The sequence below is a fragment of the Alosa sapidissima genome, chromosome 2 (genome assembly GCF_018492685.1).
Source record: "Alosa sapidissima isolate fAloSap1 chromosome 2, fAloSap1.pri, whole genome shotgun sequence".
NCBI lineage: Eukaryota > Metazoa > Chordata > Actinopteri > Clupeiformes > Clupeidae > Alosa > Alosa sapidissima.
Window position 1 is genome coordinate 9,631,448 of NC_055958.1, and position 15,431 is coordinate 9,646,878.

The 15,431-nt window shown below is 40.0% G+C and overlaps 1 protein-coding gene across 14 annotated transcripts in view; it reads left to right on the plus strand.

The window, feature by feature from the left end:
* Positions 1 to 15,431, plus strand: part of mycbp2 (MYC binding protein 2) — a 301,458-nt gene that overhangs the window by 129,844 nt on the left and 156,183 nt on the right. For 13 of the 14 annotated variants that reach the window (XM_042066141.1, XM_042066068.1, XM_042066086.1 and 10 more), the window contains 9 exons: positions 624 to 830; positions 3,815 to 3,952; positions 4,083 to 4,261; positions 5,910 to 6,052; positions 6,632 to 6,732; positions 8,989 to 9,207; positions 12,896 to 13,118; positions 13,203 to 13,321; positions 13,899 to 13,986. In XM_042066141.1, the coding sequence (XP_041922075.1) occupies positions 624 to 830; positions 3,815 to 3,952; positions 4,083 to 4,261; positions 5,910 to 6,052; positions 6,632 to 6,732; positions 8,989 to 9,207; positions 12,896 to 13,118; positions 13,203 to 13,321; positions 13,899 to 13,986 (1,417 nt within the window). The remainder of the gene's footprint in view (positions 1 to 623; positions 831 to 3,814; positions 3,953 to 4,082; positions 4,262 to 5,909; positions 6,053 to 6,631; positions 6,733 to 8,988; positions 9,208 to 12,895; positions 13,119 to 13,202; positions 13,322 to 13,898; positions 13,987 to 15,431) is intronic. The other variant, XM_042066093.1, reaches the window with a different exon arrangement.

A 15,431-nucleotide genomic window follows, 5' to 3' on the forward strand; every position in this document is an offset into this window, starting at 1 on the left:
GCGGCCTAGCAGTGAAGCTGCAAAGGCACCCATTGAGTTACTAGCTTTTCCTATTGTACTTCTGCCATTGGAGTCTATGGCAGCCCATAGAACACCTGGGTACAAAGTGCTGAAATTTGGCAGAACGTTTTGGGACACTCCACTAACCACTCACACTCATTTACGGTCCTGAATTTCATAACTTTCGACCCAGCGGTTCAATTTTCGACCAAATTTTGACCCATTGGTGGAGCTAGACGGCTGGGTTTAGAGATCCTTAAATGAGTGTGAGTGGTCAGTGGAGTGTACCGAAACTTTCTGCCAAATTTCAGTACTTTTTAGCCTGGCATTCTATGGGCTGCCATAGACTTCAATGTCAGAAGTATAATAATAGGAAAAGCTAGTAACTCAATGGGTGCCTTCGCACCCTGCTAGGCCCCCGACTAGATTTGATCTTGATATAAGATTCATAACATTTGGTTAAATTTTATTAGATAAACTGTTTTTGCAGTGTAGTCAATTTGTTTAAAAGGGTCACCTTCAGTAATATTTTTTTTCACGCATCATTTGAATGAGATAATCACTAATGGCAGAGTAAAGTTTTTAACTCTGACTAATCTGACTTTAACCTTTGACTCTTTCAGATGGACGGGCTAAACTCTCTGCACTCTGTGAAGTCCTCACCCAGCCGCTTCACTAAAATGAGCCAGGGCCGCAGCTGGAACACAGGCAATGGTTCACCTGATGCCATCTGTTTTAGTGTTGACAAACAAGGGGTGGTACTGGTGGGATTCTGCGTCTACGGTGGAGGTGGTATTCATGAGTACGAGTTGGAGGTGCTTGCTGATGATGTAAGAGACTAAATATGTTCAATACCTTAGCAAATGCATGTCTAATATTCTCTAGATTTCAGTACTAAGCTCCAAGAGGCTGCGTGCATAAAACTCCTCTAGTTGTTCTAAAACCATTCTAAACTACAGCTTGACAGCCCTGAAAAGTTTTCATAAACAGAGAGCAATATAATAATTCATATAAAATCAACATTCTCCTGCCAATCAGTTTAGCAATGGTTGCCAAGCTGCAAACACACAGTCACACAGATTTTGTTGGGCACAGTAAAGGCACTGTAATAGTTAAGTATACGTATAGTATAAGTATATATACTCTTTTGATCCTGTGAGGTAAATTTGGTCTCTGCATTCATCCCAATCTGTGAAATTAGTGAAACACACTCAGCACACAGTGAGGCACACACAAATCCCGACGCAGTGAGCTGCCTGCTACAGCGGCGCTCTGGGAGCTGTTAGGGGTTAGGTGCCTTGCTCAAGGGCACTTCAGCCGTTCCTACTGGTCGGGGTTCGAACCAGCAACCCTCCGGTTACAAGTCCGAAGCGCTAACCAGTAGGCCACGGCTGCCGTAATGGTCACTTTGTTTGCCAGATGTGACATCTCTACTATACCATATACTCACGCTGGAGGCACAATTGGTGCAATTTTGTCCTAAACGGTAAGTGTCGTGTTGCAGAGTAAAATAGCCCTACCATTAGCATCTTGGACGCCACAGAGAAGAAGTAATGTCCCAGCTAACACACAACATTGCAGCAACATTGGCAGTAAATTGTCATTTGGTCACCGTAACATTATACCTTCCAGCGACAGTCTTGCCATGGTCCCTTGCAAAATGCCATGGTCCCTTGTAGGGATGCAATGGTGCACAGTACATTATCTAATCAAATGATATGCTTCCTACGCTTCAATATGCAAATGTGAACCACAGTAGTTTGGTACATCCATCATTTACACTGCAAAAAATAAAATTGAACCAATTTTTTTAATTTAAAGGAACCGTATGTAAGAAATGTATTTCAATTAATCATAAAATGGCCCTGATATGTCACTAGACATTAAGAAATTATGTTCATTTCAAATAATTATATCACTGACAACAGTAGTCCGGCCAGGATATTGTCATTTAAAAACTGAAATTGCAGCCATCAACTGATGTTGATGTTGTCATGTTGTGTTTTGACCTGATGCACCACCCTCTACCTATCTACTAATTACAAAGTCAGTAGTGTTTCGGCATCCGGGTTGCCAGCTCTGCCAGTTAGGGGGGAGGGTGAGGGGATACACCGCTCTACAGTAATTTGAAAGTGATTGCAGTACCAGTTTTGGCCACAATCTTACATACAGTTCCTTTAACTTATATTAAGACCAAAAAATCTATTGGGTATTATTTTTAGTATGAACACTTACATAGCTACGGAGCCCCTAAGGGGACATGAGCAAAAAAAAATCTAAAGTTCAGTTTCATGTGCTCACGTGAAACTTTCATGTGCGCATGTGAAACTTTCATGTGCTCACGTGAAAGTTTCATGTGAAAAGGTTTTGCGTGCGCACACAAAACTTTCATGTGCTCACGTGAAACTTTCATGTGCGCACCTGAAAGTTTCACGTGAGCACATGAAAGTTTCACGTGAGCAAATGAAACTAAACTTGAGATTTTTTTTGCTCATGTTAGGGACTCATAACTCATAGTACATAGCGCTCTCTCGAAAGATAATTTTGACTTAATTTAAGGAGTCTTATGAAGACAAATTTACTCAATGCACTGGCAGACAAATTTGCTTGTTTTCAGAATGAGATGTCTTAAAATAAGTTAAGCTCTTCTTAAATTAAGTCAAATTATTTTACGAGAAAGTGCTAGGTAAGTCTCTTTATAGTGAAAACAATACCAACGAGATTTTTTGATCTTGATATAAGATTAACAACACTTGGTTAGATGTTATTATACAACAATTGGGTTCTATGGAACTATTTATTTGTTTCTGATTGGCCGAGAGACGTTCCATGAGTTGGAATATCCCTGGACATTTCAACTCAGACTCAGCACAGCTAATAATAAATCACTCCGCGATACAATGCGAAGATTTGACACCCAGCTCTCCACTATTTCAAGCAATGGGTTACTCCTTAGCAAACCATAACGAAACAGTGCTTCACCACATCTGTGGATTAAGCCACACAGTCAACTCAATGTAAGTAAGATAAACGAGGATGCTAATTGTTCTCAGCATTGCCAGCATTGTGTATAATATGATTGTCACTTGGAGGAGACTTGTAAATAACTAACGTTAGCATAATTAGCTAACCGCTGCTAACGTGCTAGCATCGTCACGTCAGGCTGTGCACAGTAGTTTAACATTTATTCACTATACATTAATAAAGTTGACTGGTTCTGCAATGTAGACTATGTTTCGTTTTTTTTGCAGTACCATGTCCCTTACATGACATGGCCCAGTGTCCTTGTAACATGCATGCAGCAAACCTAGATATGAATGTGATTTCAACATTTCTTTCAAGAAGACATGTAAACCACAAAGACCCATAACGAGGGGTCTGGAATGTTGGTTACCTAGCAACCAAGACGCTGTCTATTGAAAAGGGAACTATTTTTTGATGCGTAAGAATGTTGTCGAAATTAAAATTTTTAAACAATAATGGGGTGTTTTCAGATTATTTAGTTTGTGGTAGAATTGTTGTATAAAAGCAATATAGCACTCGTGATCGTGGGATTGGTCATGGATATTCCCACAGCTGTAGTTGCCTGCACCACTCGGCCTTCGGCCTCGTGGCTACGGCCGAACAACACCCGTGGGAATATCCATGACCAACCCCACTCTCACTCGTGCTATATTGCTTAATTATATAAGCAGTTTTTGCAGTGTATGAAGATGCTATAACCCATAAGCATGTTCTATTGAACCAAGTCAATAGTCACCCTTTCAAACCATTCCATCAGCTAACCCATCTATTCTTTCTCTCATTCAACCAGGCCCAGACAGAGCACCCAGGAGATTCTGCCCACTCCCATCGATGGACATCCCTGGAGCTGGTCAAAGGCACCTATAGCACAGATGATTCTCCTAGTGACATTGCTGAGATTAGGCTTGATAAAGCCATCCCCCTTAAGGTAACACTTTTGAGAAATACTTTTCCCTAGACTAAAGTGACCATGTGTATAACAATGCACTTTTTAATCATGTAGGAGGATGTGAAGTATGTGTATTATGTGTATGACAATGTACTCTTCAATCATATAGGAGGGTGTCAAATATGCTGTCCGCCTACGAAACTACGGCAGTCGCACTGCTAATGGTGATGGTGGGATGACCACAGTGCAGTGTTCCGATGGAGTTGCTTTCACCTTCAGCACCTGCAGTTTGAGCAGTAATGGCACCAACCAAACACGAGGACAAATCCCTCAGATCCTCTACTACAGGTGAGGATGAAATATATTTTGGTTATCCAACAAAGGCTTGTTTCAAATAGGGGGGTGCAACTGCATGGTGCAGACATTATGGTTTGGAAGAAAAAAGAAAAAAAAAGCCAACCTTGAAGTGAAACAAATTTATTCTGAGAAAAATTATACACAAAAACACGTGGCACAATTATATTGCCACCCCTGCATTTGATACTATATAACATGCTTTTGCTAATAAATCACCTCTCAATCTTCTCTTCAAGTATCTTATCAGGTTACAGTGCAGAACATTTTAAACCATTCCTCTTACAGAATCTCTCTTGATTTTCCAGGATCCTAGGTTTTCTCTTGTCCACTCTCTTCTTTACCTCACCCTACAGCTTTTTATGAGTGATGGCTAAAGCTTGATTTTTAGGACCCGAGCACCGACAGTGCAGGGCCGGGATTTAATAGAAAGTAAAACCAAAGTTTCACAGGTCACAAATTTGGTCCAATCTTCACGAAACTTGACGTAAATGATCCTTGGACCAAGCCTCACAAAAGTTACTAGAAGGATTTTTGATTTTCGGTAGAAGTGTTTGCCGGTCACAGCCAAACGAAATTGACGGCATAGCCGCCAAACAGAAAGTAGGTAATATCTCAGGAACACTTTCACATATCACGTGATTTCGTAATTTCACGTGATTTATGGTAAGTGGTTGAGCACTGCTCTCCCATGCCACATCCACAGCTGAAGTGCCCTTAAGCAAGGCACCTAACTCCTCACTGCTCCCCGAGCAAGGCAGCTCACTGCTCCGGGTTAGTGTGTGCTTCACCTCACTCATTGTTCTCTGTGAGCTCTGTGAGTTCACTAATTCACAGATGAGATAAATGCAGAGACCAAATTCCTTGTATACGCAAGTATACTTGGCCTATAAACCTGATTTACATTTACATATGACTACCAGACCCTGAACACAGCAATACATTGAACAAAGATGTGAAAGTAATGGCGTTCAATTCATCATAATGCCGTCCATCTCCTATATTTTTGCCGTCCACCCTGCAAAAACTGCTTATCTAACAAAATCTAACTAAGTGTTTATAATCTTATATCAAGATAAAAAAAAACTAGTTGGTATTGTTTTCAGTATAAAGAGACTTACCTAGCTCTTTCTTGTCAAATCATTTGACTTAATTTAAAAAATGTTAATTTGACATTTGACTTAATTTAAAAAATGACTTATTTTAAGACATCTCATCTTGAAAACAAGCAAATTTGTCTGCCAGTGCGTTAAGCAAATTTGTCCTAAAAACAAGCAAATTTGTCTGCCAGTGCGTTGAGTAAATTTGTCTTGATAAGACTCCTTAAAATAAGTTAAAGTCTTCTTAAATTAAGTCAAAAGGATCTTTTGAGAGGGCACTAGGTAAGTCTTTTCATACTAAAAATAATACCAAATAGATTTTTTAATCTTTAATATAAGATTAATAACACTTGGTTAGAATTCATTTTTTGCAGTGCAGTATGGCACTGTCACGTGACAAAGTCTCAAATGTCTGCAAATGGTCAATTACTGTCTCATTTTGTCATTAGGTGATGGGTTTTTTCCTGGTATTTGGTATGAATCACAATCAAGAACATGAGAAGAAAAGAACGTTTAACCATTTCCATGTGTTATGCTTACAGAAGTGAATATGATGGTGACCTGCAGTCTCAGATGTTGAATAAAGCCAACGAAGAGGATAAGAATTGCAGTCGAGCTTTGTCTGTGGTTAGTGCAGTGGTCAGAGCAGCAAAAGATCTTCTTCAAAGAGCATTTGCAGTAGATGGTAAGTCATTTTCATTGAACCTCCTCATGTAGGTAGAGTGTATACACTGCAAAACTGCTTATCTAATAAAAATCCAACCAAGTGTTATTAATCTTATATCAAGATCAAACCATCTAGTTGGTATTGTTTTCAGTATAAATAGACTTACCTTGCACTTTCTCGTAAATCATTTGACTTAATTTTGTCTGTCTTTGTCAGTTTGACTGATTTTAAGATGTCTCATCCTGAAAACAAGTACATTTTTCTGCCAGTGCGTTAAACAAATTTGTTCTAAAAACAAGCAAATTTGGTTGCCAGTGCATTGAGCAAAGTTGTCTTGATATGACTCCTTCAAATAAGTCAAACTCTTATTAAATTAAGTCAAAATTATCTTTTGAGAGAGCACTAGGTAAATATCTAAGTACTAAAAACAATACCAAATAGATTTGTTGCTCTTAATATAAGATTAATAACACTTAGATTGATAGATTTGTTTTTGCAGTGTAAGCCATGCATTCTTGAGCTTGAGTTCTATTGCAACAAATATCAGTGTTTCCATATTAAAAATGATGAAGCATTTTATGTTGTTTCTGTCTGCAGCAGAGGACATCCCAGACCTCCTGAGCTCTTCCAGTTTGTTTTCCATGCTTCTTCCCCTCATTTTAGCCTATATTGGCCCGGTTGCTGCTTCTGTTCCAAAGGTAATAGAATGGCTCACTGTGAAATCTTACGACCTACACGGCAAAAAGTGATCTCTTACTAAGTGTTATAATCTTAATAGAAAAATCTAGTTAGTATTGTTTTTAGTATAAGGATACTTACTTTGAGCTTTCTTGTAAGATTATTTGACTTAAAATAAGTCAATCTTATTAAATTAAGACATAAAAAACAAGCAAATTGATCTGCCAATGGATTAAGAAAATAGATCTTAAAATTTAAGATTTTAAGACCATTTGTCTTAAATCTTAAATCTCATCTTAAATTAAGGTAAATGTTCTTAATCCATTGGCAGATAAATGGATTTTTGACTACTGAATGGACATAATATGAACTCATTGACAGTTATACTCAAAATGAAACAGTGTTTTCCAGGCATGAAAAACGGGACTTGATATAGTTTAATGCATGAGTCAATCCATGTCAACCGACCCAGGGGTCCTCAACAATAAATTTGCGTCTACATTGTATTAAGAACCTACATGTTTTTCATACAGTGTGTTTCATACAGTTTTCAAACATTGGAGCTGGAACTTCACTGATCCTGTTAATAAAAGGGTGAAATGTGTTGGCATAAGATAATCAAATGTTGCACTGCAAAAAAAATAAAATCTAACCAAGTGTTATTAATCTTTTATTAAGATCAAACAATCTATTTGGGATTGTTTTTATTATGAACAGACTTACCTATTACTCTCTCGTAAGATCATTTTGACTTAATTTAGGAAGACGTTGACTTATTTTAAGGAGCCTTATCAAGACAAATTTACGCACTGGCAGACAAATTTGCTTGTTTTTAGCACAAATGTGCTTAATGCATTGGCAGACAAATTTGCTTCTTTTCGGGGTGAGACGTCTTAAAAGGAGTCAAACTCTTAAATTCAGTTAAATGATTTTACGAGAAAGCGCTAGGTAAGCCTCTTTGTACTGAAAACAATATTAACTAGATTTTTTAATAACTAACTAGCTTAACTAGCGCACCACTCTATTTTTTTCAGCTGAGTACGCGCCAAAGCGGAAACCGGAAGATGGACTAGTTCAAGGGCAAGCGAGAGTTGCAGTTCGGAGGACTGTTTTGTTACAGTCGTAAATTTTTAATGGTTTGCTGGATAAGTTAACAAAGTTACCAGCGAGAGTTCCAACACGTGGAATTAAGAGGAAAGAATAGAAAAGATTTATTTTCAACCAAAGGATGTCTGCTTAGACCTGAACAAAATCTCTTTCCACTTCAGGAAATTCCACAAACTCAGTCAACTGCTAGCTCTCTGGCCTTTAGTGACGTCAATGCTACTCTGATAGCTTTTTCTACTGTGTAAAGTAGGTAGCGATAGCGTTTTCACAACAGCGACATCTCTGTTCAGGAGAATATTGCAACTAATGGCACGACCACCACGCGCGAGTATAAATGGTTATGGCGCTCCTGTGACGTCACATTGTCGCGCTACAGGTCGGGAACGTCGAGTATGTAACACCAGGGCCCGTCTATGGAGAGCCTGGCCACTCTGTATTAAGTCCTATTGTACCAAATTTTGGTTACAGTTCAACCAGAGTTCCACTGGGGGCGATCGCCATGAGTGCAAAATGAATCGGAGTCAATGGAGCTAGACGGCTAAATTTCTCCTGATTGTCGTTGAGAAATCTCAAATTTGATTGTAGTTTGTGTAAGTTCAACATGGGTTATAGGTCAAAAGTTGAATGAACGAGTACTTATGTCCTTTTGATTTTTTACAGGTTGGGTCGTTGCCCATAACACGCTAGCATTGTGCTAATGAATGATGTCATTGACACATTTGAAAGGCTTTTTAGAACAATTAAGTGACTTTAAAAAAAAATAATACTCAACCAAGTGTATTTTCTTTGCCGCCCTTTTCGAATACAATATTCAAATTACTTGGCAAAAAATTATACCCAAAGAAAATTGGATTTTGAGGGGTACAGCTCCATAGACCTCCATTCATTCTGCACTCGTGGACGAGCGCCCTCACGTGGCACCAGAGAAGGAACTGCAACCAGTTCAGAAACCGGAAGTTGGAGGAAGTGGAAGTTCTTCCCTTATAGGACTTTCTCTGGTAACACTTTTAAGACTGTGGTTCATATCTGAAACAGATACTTTTCCCTAAATAGTGAACTTCCAGAACTCAAATATGTTTGTCTGGACTTGCAAATGACTGGATGCACAAAAAATAAATACATTTGTCTGGATATCAGTGTAATACATCTCCTTTGTCATATTCTGTCAGGCTGCAGTGGAGGTCTTTGGTCTGGTTCAAGAGTTGCTTCCAGCAGTTTCTGCTTTGAACCAGAAGTATGCCCCACCTATGTTCAACCCTAACCAGTCAACAGACAGCACCACGGGCAATCAGCCAGATCAGGGCCTATCAGCATGTACTACGTCCAATCACTATGCTGTCATTGAGAGTGATCATCCATACAAGCAGGCCAGTGTCACTCAGTACAAGGTAAAACATACCTTTGGGTTTTTTTTTTTTCACAGTATCTTCTGATGGATCATACATATCATGTCTGTAATAGTATATTTTTCTGTAGAAATACGATGAATTCCTTTGTAGTTTGTCTCTCTTGCTCTCTCTTTCACTCATTCTGTATGTATCTATCTATTCAAATGTATTTCTTTACTTTAATTAATTAATTAATTAATCAATCAATCAATCAATCAATCAATCAATCAATCTGTCAATCTGTCTATTCATTCGTTAACCCATTAAGACCTAGAGCTCCCATTAAAAGGGCTCTCTAAAACCTAAGCATTTTCTGAAAAGCACCTCCTAAAACCTGAGGACTTTCTGAAATGTATTTCTCAGCCTCTGAAGCAGATAGAAATATGAAATTGGCTTTCATTTGACGTTATTATCTTATTTGTCCACCAATATATTTGTATTATTTATATTGATATATTTATATTATGTCATTATTTTCATTGTTACAGTGGCTATTTTATTTTTTGCTATTATCAATTATCATAGTTGGGGGCCAAGCAGCGAAGCTGCGTGGCAACCCATAGTGATTCTAGCTTTTCCTATTATTGGGGGCGAAGCTGCGAAGGCATTGTGTTTGTTAGTTTTCTTATTGGGGGCCAAGCAGCGAAGCTGCGAGGCAACCCATAGTGATTCTATTTGGGGGCCAAGCAGCGAAGCTGCGAGGCACCATGAGTGATTCTACCTTTTCTTATTATTATTATTGGGGGCCAAGCAGCGAAGCTGCGAGGCACCATGAGTGATTCAACCTTTTCCTATTATTATTATTGGGGGCCAAGCAGCGAAGCTGCGAGGCAACCCATAGTGATTCTATTTGGGGGCCAAGCAGCGAAGCTGCGAAGGCACCCATTGTGTTTCTATGATTGGGGCCCAAGCAGTGAAGCTGCGAAGGCACCCATTGTGTTTCTATGATTTATTATTATTATTTAACATCTTTCTTCCGCCATTGGAGTCTATGGCAGCCCATAGAACCGTCTGGTGAAAAGTTGTGAAATTTGGCACACCAATTAGGGACAGTTCCATGATTAATTTCACCAAGTTTCATGTCGGCTCCTCGAGGGCTCTAGCGCCACCAACAGGCCAAAGTTGGACGTGCGTTCACGCACGTAACTTTTGACCTGTTGACCCGATTTTGAAAAATGAGGTACCGTTGGAATCCTTGGACCAAGCCGAGTTCCACGCTATGACGTCATTTTCCGCCATGATGGATTTTCCGCCATTTTGGATTTTATCAAAAACACTAAAACGTCTTCTCTGGTCACAAATTTTGTCCAATCGACACCAAACTTCACACACATAACTTCATCATAACCAAACGTAGTATATAGACTCCTGACCCCATCAGGAGGACGCTCAAAACATTTGGTAACCTTTGACCTGGGGGCTGCAATTAAGACACATGCCTTTTGGCCTGTAGCTGCTGTTGTGCTTAGAATTAAAATGCACTAGTAGTGTCTGGTAATACTGTGGAAGGCCCTTAGGTAGACAGAGGACAACTGATTGATTCGGCCGCCATATTGGATTTAATCAAAAACACGAATAAGTATTCGCAAGTCACAAATTTCAGCTGATCCTCACCAAAATGGGCAGAGACCATCTTCAGGCCATGGCCTATCAGTGTATTTTTTTTTTCTGGAACAATTGATAGAAGCGTTCGCCTGTAACAGCCAATCGAAATTTGCGGCGAAGCCGCCAAACAGGAAGTGAGATCATATCTCAGCAACGCTTTCATGTATCAAAACCAAACTTAGTACATGGTCCTCAGGACCCATCAGGAGGACGCTCAATAAATTTGGTGACCTTTGACCTCTAGGGGGCTCTGTAATTGGCAAAAATGTATTTTGGCCTGTAGTTGCTGCATTATTCTGCAATGGAGGTCAATGGCAGCCCATAAAACCGTCTGGTTCATCCTGATGATGCACAAATAATTTGGTGACCTTTGACCTGTATGGGGGCATTGAAATCACAGCAAGCATGATCATATCTCAATCGATGTTTTATTTTTGATGTGAAACTGCTGACAGCGAGTTCCATCCAGTTAATTCTAATGAGTGTGTGCAAGAGTGGGGCAGGGTGGGACGGGCAGGGGCGATTGCGGCGGTGGGTTGGCTGGGTGAGGGGGCGGCACTCAGCCCTGGTTCAGCCACACAAAATCAGTTATGTTTTGATGTGAAACTTGACCTTGTAACTCAGCCAATCTTGGGTTGTTTGGCATGGAACTTGCTGTGACTGCTTAATGCTATATGCTTGATGCCACGGCCTGATGCCATTGAGTTGCATGGCAAATCTGGACTGCTGAACTCCCTGCTTGGCCCCCACATTGTTGCTTGCAGCTATATTTGTTCTTATTGGGGGCCAAGCAGCGAAGCTGCGAGGCAACCATTGTGTTTCTCTTTGTTGGGGGCCAAGCAGCGAAGCTGCGAAGGCACCCATTGTGTTTCTACCTTTTCCTATTATTATTCAACATCTTTCCTCTGCCATTGAAGTCAATGGCAGCCCATAGAACCGTCTGGTGAAAAGTTGTGAAATTTGGCACACTGATTGGGGACAGTCTCATGATTAATTTCACCAAGTTTCATACCGGCACTTTGAGCGCTCTAGCGCCACCAACAGGCCAAAGTTGGCCGTGCGTTCACGCACGTAACTTTTGACCCGTTAACTCGATTGTCAAAAATGAGGTATTGTTAGAATCCTTGGACCAAGCCGAGTTCAACGCACCCTATGACGTCATTTTCCGCCATGATGGATTTTCCGCCATTTTGGATTTTGTCAAAAACCTTTAAAAAGTTTCACGCCTCACATAGTTTGTCCGATTTTCATGAAACTTAGTACATATGATATTCAGACAAAGCAGCACACATACGCACGGGACCACATCCTGAGGAGGCACAGTACATATAGTAATGTTTGACCACTAGGGCGGTGCTAGAGGAACAGGAAGTGCTGATGCATGTCAGTTGCAGTGCAGTGCAGTTCAGAGACCCTGGGCAAGTGGTACAGTAGAGACCTTTAGGCAATTGACAGGCGAAGCAGTTGAGACCTCGGCAATGTCAAATTTATCTGCCATCTCGACGGCTCAAGTATCTGCAAAGAGCTTGGCCCCCTCATTGCTGCTTGGCAGCTATATTTTCCTACTATCATTATTACTATTACCATAATAGATTATTATTATTATCATGATTTGTTATTAGCAGCAGTAGCAGTGGTAGTAGTAGTAGGCTAGTAATAGTATCCGTCATCATCATCCTCATCATCATTATCATCAGACATTACTATTATTATCCCTTGATATGGTTTTTGGGAAATAAGTCTGGAAATGTCACTTCCATTGTCACAAATCTCTTCTCACTGGCTGCTGGAGAATTTCTTCCACTGTAACAGGTGTCACAGTTGCTGCTAGATGCTCCTACTGTACTCTGCACATAAATTAGTCTCTCTCACTCACGTCATTGTCATTATTGTTTTCGTCAAAATAACTGATATAATATGCTTCACCTTGGTCACATCATCAGCCATCGAAAGCGAAACTAAAAACAAAGCAGAAGAAAACAATGTTTTCTGCCAGCTAAGAGTGCTAAAAAAACAAAACAAACATAATGTGAGTTTCTGTTAAACATAATGAGTTTCTGTTTTTAAACTCCTCTCCCTTCAGGTGTCCTTCCCAGACTGTGTGCGATGGACAACAATTGAGTTTGATCCTCAATGTGGTACAGCTCAACCAGAGGATGTGCTACGACTGTTCATCCCATGCCGTTCACTTCATTTGTCTAGTCTTTCCTCAAAACCACTTATTCAGGAAGCCATCAACTCTTGGACTGAGCTAAAAAAGTTTTTTGGCTCCACTGGCTGGCCGACCTCAGTTTTGGTTTTACCAGGTATCGCCACATTGATACAAATGTCATATGTGTGTCAAAAAGGAACTGCTGTGATGCTCACACCACTATATTTTTTGTTTTCAGGAAATGAGGTCCTTTTTTCACTGGAGACTGCCTCAGATTATGTGAAAGACGAGAAAGCCTGCTTTTATGGCTTTAAGTGCATGGCAGTGGGTTATGAGTTCAATCCAGGCCCTGATGAGGTTAGCAGAAAAGTCAATTGTGTTTATACTGTCACAAATATCTACTGAGGCCTTCTCATCATTTTAGGCAATTCTATTTGGCTTGTTTATTATTGCACTGCTCAGTCACAGCTGTAGTAGGGGCCAACCTTACTGCTGTTTTCCTATCAGAAGTGACCAAAGATTGCTCTTTGTGATGCAACATGCTGTGCACATGAAACTATCACTCATGTTATGTATTGGGTCTTAGCCTTCTAGCCGTTGGCAATTACAATTTTTTTTGCATGCGGCTATTTTCTGTACAGATCAATTCAAGTGCATTTGGCTTTCATCTCTTTCACAACAGGCAAAATAGTTGTTGTTTTTTCAAGTGCAGAGTGCTTACAGCTCCATTGTTAACATGCCAATCCTGCTATGCCAACCCTGCTTTAATAACTGCTGCCATCAGAATAGTGGTGGAGATTTTTCTGGAAACAGCCATATCTCTTTTGCTGTCTGAAAAACCTCTTACCAACATCCCAACTGCTTTACCTATTTATTCTCATTATTAAACTTTGTGGTGAAAATGATTGATATAACCAAGTCTCTATGTTACCAGGGCATTACGCAGCTTGAGAAAGAGCTAGCATACTTGGGTAGTGTGTGTGCTGCAGCCCTCATGAAGAAAGATCTCGCTCTATCCACAGGTAACTCATGGGATAATATAGCCTTATTATGACCAACGCTTTTTTTCAACAATATTGATGATATTCAATCCATATTCGGTCCAGAAGTCTGCATTGAACTTGGTCTGCTTGTAGCCCCACATGTGTGATACAGCATAAGGTTTTTGTTCCTATGTGGGAGTTTCCTAGCCTGGTTAAAACCAGACTCATTCACCTTGTGAATACAGTTATTCACTCTTTATCATTTATATAACTCACTCATTCTCTTTGTATATAGAGTCTTTGGGCTCACGATTGGGAAACATTTCCAACGCTACCATGGTGACGGGTGTAGACATAGCATTAACTTTGGTTAGGCTGGAGCAATGATTTCAATCACATTGATCAGGGATTCCTAATGTTACTTACTGATAAACACATCTGGCAAATTAATAAATGCACTTCCTACTTTGCCTAAACTTTACAAACTGACAATGAACAGTATTGGCAGTCAGTAAACAATTTATGTAGGCCTACCTTTGCTGTAAATAAATGTACACATTCTTCTGACCGCAACCATACAGTTAAACAGAACACAGGTCACATTGGTGCCATGCCGTGGATCAGGAGTGAGGTTTAGGGGCATGTGTGTAATGGTAGTCTCCCTCCCTACACCTGAAGTACTAGTGAGAGAGCTAGCAGCCTGGGCTTTAAGCTCAATTGCTAGCATGCTCGACTCCCGATCCGAGGTGTTGCTGTTTGTGGTTCAACACTACACAGGTTACAAACATCCCAAAATTAGCTGCAGGCTTCGCAGTTTTACAAGCCATAGCTTTTGTCAATGGGACACAGACACCCCCATGAAAATGATGATTATGGAAGCAAAAGCTGGTAGCCATGCTGACTTGCCAACACAATAGCCTACGGTGGCTATAGGGGGTAGTATTTGACAAGATGAAGATCGAGAGATCACTTCTACATAAGTATCATTCTAACTGATGTCTAATTTTAGCATCAGCTGGCGCACCACTGAGATAGATACATACTGTATTTATCCCGAAGGAAATACGGACACAAATTGTCAGGATTGTCAAGCATTACCGAACACAAAGGTCTAAAACATTCCTCTGTACAATTAGCTGTTCCAGAGTAATCTGGTTTCGAAATGTTCTACATGGTGTCCAACTTTGGGATAACATTCTAATGTAATAGCATCAAAAAACAATTAATTTGCTTTCCATATCAAAGAATCAAAAATTGGTCATAACATGCCCAGATCAACTGTGGCTTTGACTACATGAAATACATATGCAAGTACAGGTATAGGTATAAGGCACATTTTTCATCCAATGGTTTCAGTGACAAGACTTCAGTGAATAAAACAATTAATAATGATTGAAATATTTATGTCTGTACATATATTTTTGTATCCCACCATCACCATCTTCATATTGCCAGATTCCAGATAATCCCAATTTCAACTACAC